The following is a 7,534-nucleotide window of genomic DNA, read 5'->3' as shown; positions in this document are numbered from 1 at the left end:
CAATTTATGGTCTTAATAGTGAGAATTCTTGTCCATCTATATTCTCATGATAAATGATATTTTCAGACCTAAAACACTTGTGTCAATTTGGTGGTTGGAAAACTGGGCTCCTGCTTTGTTAATCCACCATCCACTCATTACTGGTGTGATTGAGTATATATTTAATGACCATTTGGGTATCATCAGCTGAACTGCTTGACTGGTTTATACTTTGCCCATTTGAAGAAGTTCATTATTCTAGATACTAACATTTGTCTATTATATATGTTGTAGACGTCGTCTTCTAGTCTGTTACTTACCTTTAACCCTGTTTGTGGTATTTTTTTATTACGGAAAAATTTTTATGCTTTTTTTTCCCTTGATCATTCTGACTTGTGTATGAAGAATCAGCTTTGTATTTCATATTTTTAAATAGGAATGAAGGAGGTAGACTTACAGCTAGCATCTGGAACATACAATATAAGAGTACTTTTAAAAGACTACCAGTATCATGTGTGTTGAAACAAAAATTATGGAGTATCACAGTTAGTTACTAAAGAATTAGGTATCTTTAAACTTATTAGTGTTGTAAAAATTTTTTCACTAACTATTCAGAGTTTATAATTTTTGAAGGATTTTTTTTTAATTATTATTTTTAAAATTTGCTGTAAGGCACTTGCACTCACTAGAGAGAGACAGAAAGCAAGCCATCAGGTCTGGGACTTGAACTATAGCCGGCCGTGTGGGAATATAGTGCCTTTAACTACTGTGCCACCTGCTGGACCAAGGGTTCATGATTTTTGATGATGCTAGATTACATTTTTCTATGAATCAGAATACACAGTTTTATAATTTTCCTTTTGGTAAATATGAAGGGAGTTCAAAAAAGTCTTGGAAAAATGGAGTTAAAATACCTGTTTATTTTGGTATGAAAAAAAACTTAAATCCATCCATAATTTTTTCATAATACTTGTTTTCTGTGAACTTTTTGAATACTACGTATAAATTTTTTAAATTATAGGACTAATCTTTAGTGGTTATGTGGCATAGTCTCCACTATTTTCCCCTGGAGTAACATGTTCTATAATGATAATTGATGAGTATTCATTTGTGACATGTGAAAAAATATTGTAGATACATTTTCAGGAACAATTTGTACATACTTCAAATTAGATTAGTTTTCACTATCATGTTATACTTAACAGTAATGTTTTTGTTTGTAGTTAAGTTTACTAAGTTCTTACAGATTATTATGTTTTACTTCTTGTTATTAATACTGTTCAGAATATAAAGATTAAATTCAGAAATGGAAATTTAGAGCAATTTATTATGTTTTATGAAGATAAATAATTTGGGCTGTCCCAAGTGGTCTGGCAGCTAGGGGAGCTGGATCCCTCATTGCTGAATGTGCAATGTGAATCTCGGCCCCAACATTTTCAAAAGTCCAGCATGTGTAGGTGTAGGTGCATGCCCCAAATCCTGACAGGGTAGAGAAATGGGAGAAGGGATTACAATGTGCCCATGCCACATAAGGTATACTTTCTCCCTTTCCCCCTCTCTTTATCTCTGGCAAGGGCACATGCCCTCTGGCAAATTAAAAAAAAAAAAAGATAATTCATATTGTAACTGAAAGTATGGGATGAGTCACATTTTCAGATATGATTACCAGATTCTCAGTTGGAATATTTATTCTTTCGGCTCTTACTAAACCGTGTCAGAAAGTGGAATTTTGAAATGTAGTTAAATCTACTAACATTCGCTGAATTCTTACTATGCTAGATAGTGTATAGTTTTCATCGGAGTGTTGGATGTTGGGCCCACAGTGAAAGAAAAGAATAGCTTTGTCTTTGTGGGAGTTGAGATAAAAGAAGAGTTTAGTTCTGTTAATGTTTCAATCAGAAACATCAAAAAATTGCCTTTGGAAAATGTGTAAGCATAAATTTTTTCTAGATATTTGATCATTTATTTTTACATTATTTTAGGTTTCTAATAATTATCTGCAGGAATCGCCATGACCCCAGCTCTACGGGAGACAACAGCAAAGGGTATCTGCTTTTCACCTTTGCAAAGTACCATGGAGTCTGACAAGATGCTGTACGTGGAAAACCCAAGAACTGTAGATGAAAAGCTAACGGAAGACACTTTTTCTCAGATGCTGGGATTTCCAGCTCCTGAACCTACATTTAATACTAATTTTGTGAATTTAAAACATTTTGGTTCCTCTCAGTCTTCAAAACATTATCAAACAGTATTTTTAATGAGTTCTAACTCTACATTAAATAAGTACAATGAGAATTACAAACAAAAGAAATTAGGGGAGCCCAGTTGCAATAAGCTGAAAAACATTCTGTGTAATGGTGGCAACATTCAGCTCAGTAAAATCTGTCATTCTCAATCTGAAGAGTTGATCAGAAAGGAACCTCTGTCAGATACCACAAGCCAGTGCATGAAAGATATACAGCTTATTTTGGATTCAAATACCATCAAAGACACTAATGTAGATAAGGTGCAACTGGAAAACTGTAAATGGTACCAAAAAAATTCACTTTTGGATAAAGTTACTGGTGCTGAGATTAAAAAGGGTTTATTGCACTGTGCTCAAAAGAAAATTGGACCTGGCTATTCAAATGTGCCTAGTAGTTCCTCAGCTGCCGAAAAAGAGGAGGAAGTAAATGCTCGTTTACTTCACTGTGTAAGCAAACAGAAAATTTTACTTAGCCAGGCTAAGAGAACTCAGAAACATTTGCAGATGCTCCTGGCAAAGCATGTTGTTAAACACTATGGTCAGCAAATGAAATTTTCTGTAAAACATCAACTCCCTCAAAGGAAGCTGCTTCATGAACCTACCCCAATTGAGGATAACAGTTTACATAAATGCATTGAAATTAAGCCAGAAGCCACCATATTGACTGCAGAAAATAAATTGGATGATACCAAAAATGGCTTTGCACAGTGTACAGCTGCAGAAATTCGAAGATTTGCACTGTCTGCTACGGGTCTGTTGTCTCATGTTGAAGAGGGTCTGGATTCTGATGCAACTGATAGCAGCTCTGATGACGATTTGGATGAATATACCATTAGAAAAAATGTGACAGTGTAAGTGCAAAATTATTATTAGACTTTTTTCTGTTCTGTATATAGCAACAATTGCCTTGTTTTCAAGTTATGTTAAAAGAAAACAAATTTTATAAAATTTTAATGCTCTAATTTTTAAGTTCTAAATTTGGTAACCTTTTATAAAGTTTCATCTGTTAAACTCTTATGTGTAAACGTATACATAATATTTAAGAACAAATTATCCAAAGGTTCTATTTAGGAAAAACCCATATAAGAATAATAAAACTAATTAGCTATATGTAAGCTTTTTTGTTGTTGTTGTTCTTGGGTAAAATAGGTTATGGATAAGGCCTAAATCTTTGTTGTTTGTGATCTCGCTAATATGTTTAGCTAAAACTCAAAAATGTTAAATCTGCACATAGAGAGCCTTCATTAGCTTTGGGAGTTTATTGGTTGAAAGTACATATAAGCTGATCTGCTACTTTTATTTTTCAAAAAAAACTTTTATATACTCATTGTATTCATAGCTTCCAGTTCTGGCCTTTACCAACTCAGTCTGTTGGGTCGTTGGAAAAGTCATGACATCGTTTTGCATAGAAAAATATTCATGACTTTTTCAACAGCCCAATATTTTTGAAAGGTTAGTTTACTTACTAAAACAAAACTACAGTGTCATTTATAAGATACCTTTTGAGGGTTTATTATGTGCTAGACACTAGAGGTTCAGTTGTGGGCAAAATATTTATAACCTCTTTTCTCTTGGGTATTTACTTGAGAGAAAAATATTTAGATTTTTTTTTTTTAAGCAGAGGAAACTAATTTTAATGATCATACCATAATAACACTCCAGAACAGCTCTGTCCAATGAAAGTTTCTGAGGTGATGGAAATGTTCTTTTTCTATGATATCTAGTAGGCACTAATCTCATGCCATTTTTGAGAACTTGAAATATGTCCAGTGATCTCAAATTTTAAATTTTATATCATTTGATTCAATCTTCATTTATATAACCAGATAGAGCATAATTTTTAATGTAGCTTTCAAGGAATTTGTTAATCTTTTAATGTCCCCAAATTAATGAGAATTACTGTTTGTATAAGTGGCATTTTGGTAGGAGGAATTCTGTGGCTCTTTTAGAATCTCAAAAATGAGTAAGAATCACTGTGGGGTTAGGAGCCAAACATTAATTCTTACTAATAAATAGAAGATAGGTATATTACTTTTTTTTAGTGAGGAATAAAATGTAAAGCTGAGTGAGCATTCCATTCTTTTGGTGTTCTGATATTACTGTGATTAAAATTAGTTTGAATGTGGGAGCTATAAGAGTTATTGAGCACATATTTTTCTGGCTATCATTGTGCTAGTACTTTTAATGTATGTCATTTAATTCTTGAGCAATCTGGGAGATAGTTATTATTATCCTTATTTTACTTAAGAAGAAACAGACTCAGCATGGTTAAATAACTTGCCTATGGTCAAAAAGTCAAATAAGGCCCAGTAGCATAATGAACTGCAGTACTAGAAGCCATTTTGGATACTTGGCCTGATTAATCTGAAATGGTGTGTGTACCCAAGATCCTGTTAGTAGAGGGCTGAAGGAAGGGGATTGCAACATAACCAGACTCTATTGAAAATGCTTCTTCTCTCCCACTCTTCCTTGTCAAAACAGGTAGATAGATAGATAGATAGATAGATAGATAGATAGATAGATAGATAGATAGCCAGCCAGCGAGCTAAATAAGTGATGGAGCCAGAATTTTGTCTGTTCTTATTCTCTTCTACCACGGCACTTTCTCAATTCTTGTATAGCTATGAGAATTGTTAGGTGCATGTGTTCTGAAGGAAGTCCCTGAAAATACCAATTTTTATAATTACAGTATTTTTGAAGTAATCCAATTTAATACAATTTACTAGGTAAGTCTAGTGACTTAAGTATTTTGTTTGTTGTTGAGAGGAGTTGATGGACAGATTTGTCTCTTTAAACTAGAAACAGAAATAAGAAAACTGTCTTCTCAGACTATTTTGTCTATGAAGGTATTTTTATTAGTATTTACTTTCATAGATTTCCTGTAACACTTAGTCTGCTATATTCTTTATCATTAAATTATGTTTTGTCCTACATGGTTTACTTTTATATATTAGTTTTAATAACCCAACCGCTACTTTTTCTTTTTTTTTTTTTTTTTTGGAGAGGTCTTTGCTATAGGGCGTGTGTGCTTGCCAGACAGACAGACAGAGACAGAAAGTTAGAAATCACCCCCCAGGGGGAATGGCCACACCGCAATCCCTTCTCCTCCATTCTCCTCTCGGGATCCTGGGTACGCACGCACACGTGCCTAGCGTGAGCTAACATAGCCATTATGCCAACTGTTGTGCCTGACCCAACCACTATTAAAGGTAGAAATTACATTTTGTTAATCTTCTATATACTGAGCATATAGTTTGGTCTAAATATTTTGTCTTGATATTTGTATTTACACCTGTAGTTTTATTTGGGTATGCACTAGGTTATTTAGAAGTCTATGGGTGATTATAACTAGTTTTTCTTGAAATTCCTATATAATATGTATCATTTAAAAGCTCATATACTTTCTATTTTAAAATGAACCATTATCATAAGAGAAACAGAGGGACAGTTACGTCCTTTATAACGAAAGTGAGAGTAAAACCCTTTGGAGTAGTTATGTAAGCTGTAATTTTATTTTTCAGAAGAAATGATCACCTTTTTTCCCTGTTGATAGCTATAATAAAAAGAGAACAGCTCAAGAGAGTAATATTAGCAGGATGGTGGAGGTGGAGATACCAGTCTTCATGACCCCCCCAACACACACACAAAAAGAAATTAAAAAAACAAAAAACAAAAACACAAGAAACAGATGGGAACCAACAATTAGCGTAATGGCTATGTCGCTGGGCTCCCACGTAGTCGACCGCGGTTTGTGTCCCGGACCCGGTGGCTTAAAACTCACGCCGGGGGCATGTGAGTGCGTGCCCAGGATCCCGAGAGGAGAATGGAGGAGAAGGGATGGCGGCGTGACCATCCCCTCTGGGGGGTGATATCTCGCTTTCTGTGTCTCTGTCCCTCTCTGTCTGGCAAGTGCACGTGCCCTACAGTGAAAACCTCTCCAAAAAAAAAAAGAAACAGACATCCATCCATGAATGAAAACAGCCTTGAATGGGCTTAAGGGTGCAAATAAGAATTAGCAGCAACACAAAGGGGAAAAACAAAAAGAAAAAAAAAAACGAGAATAACTGCATAGAAAGGACATCTTGGGAGATTAGCATACCTGAAACATCTGGAAATGACTGGAAGCAAAGAGCAGGGACTGTCAGTATCATACATTATTGATAGGCAAAAAAAAAAAAAATTCTTTTTTCAAAGAGAGATTTTTGCTATAGGGCACATGCACTCAACAGAGACACGCAGAGAGACAGAGAGACAGAAAGCAAAAAATCACCTCTTAGGGGAGATGGCCATGCTGCTGTTTCTTCTTGTGATCCTGGGTATGCACACAGACCTGGCGTGAGTTTGAAGACACCTGGTCCAGGATTCAGACTGCAGTTAGCCATGTGGGAATCCAGTGATGTAAACATTATGCCATCTGCTAGTCACCCCATTTCTTTTCTTGACAACTCTTGTCAGTTTATTAAGGAAAACTGAAGTAAAATTGCCTGGGAGAAAAAAGTTTCTGGATTGGAAAATGTATTTCTTATGCTACTCTTTTTCCTCCCATAATCAGCCCAAAGGACTTCAGGGATTCTATTGATAGATACACATTTTAGGAAAATAATGAATTTAAGAGGTTTAATATCAGTTCTTTATGATGTGCTTCTAGCTTCTTGAATTATCTACCTTGTAGTATTAAAATGCCTTTTTATTAAAGCCCATGATCAATATGAGGGGTCTTTCAAAAGTTATTGGAAAATATATATTATGAAAAACTTATACATAGATTTGAAAATTTTTTGTACAAACTAAACTAATAATTTAATTTCATTTTTCCCTGACCTTTTTCAAGTCACCTTATATTTCTAGAGTTAAATAAACCTTGTCCTAAGGTCTATCATGTCTATATAAATCAATAAAACAGATTACAAAAATCTTGGGGAATTTAAAAAAATTTCTTTAATCTATGGAATTAAGTGACAGCTGCTTAGATTTATTTAGTTTTTAATTTATTTATGCTACTTGAAATCTTAAAATTTCTTTATTACATACACCTTTCCATATATTAGATATTAAATTTTATTTTGAATATTTTAATAACATTTATAAGTTCCTTGTGAAAAAGATTGCTCAATTTTTAAATTTTGAATTTGATCTTTTTATTTCTTTACCATTTTTCTTGAAGTTGACTGAATTTTGAGAATGAAAACAACTAATTATTTGTATGTTTTGGTATGAGTAAAAAATAAAAATGGTTTCTGCTTTTTAAAGTGAGAATTTATCAGTTCTGTTTCAGGTTGTTAGATTCAATTTTAAATTTAAGACATTTAT

At 33.8% G+C, this 7,534-nt stretch overlaps 1 protein-coding gene across 1 annotated transcript in view; it reads left to right on the top strand.

The window, feature by feature from the left end:
* The first annotated feature begins 1,947 nt into the window (after positions 1-1,947).
* The window catches only part of KANSL1L (KAT8 regulatory NSL complex subunit 1 like), a 134,451-nt gene continuing 128,864 nt past the window's right edge, over positions 1,948-7,534 (top strand). Inside the window, exon 1 of the mRNA XM_006140087.3 lies at positions 1,948-3,075. Coding sequence (XP_006140149.1) covers positions 1,991-3,075 — 1,085 coding nt within the window. The 5' untranslated portion in view covers positions 1,948-1,990. The remainder of the gene's footprint in view (positions 3,076-7,534) is intronic.

Source organism: Tupaia chinensis, unplaced genomic scaffold, assembly GCF_000334495.1.
Source record: "Tupaia chinensis unplaced genomic scaffold, TupChi_1.0 Scaffold000018_1, whole genome shotgun sequence".
NCBI lineage: Eukaryota > Metazoa > Chordata > Mammalia > Scandentia > Tupaiidae > Tupaia > Tupaia belangeri.
The sequence above is the reverse complement of the archived record's forward strand: the minus strand, read 5'-3'. Positions and strand labels throughout refer to the sequence as shown.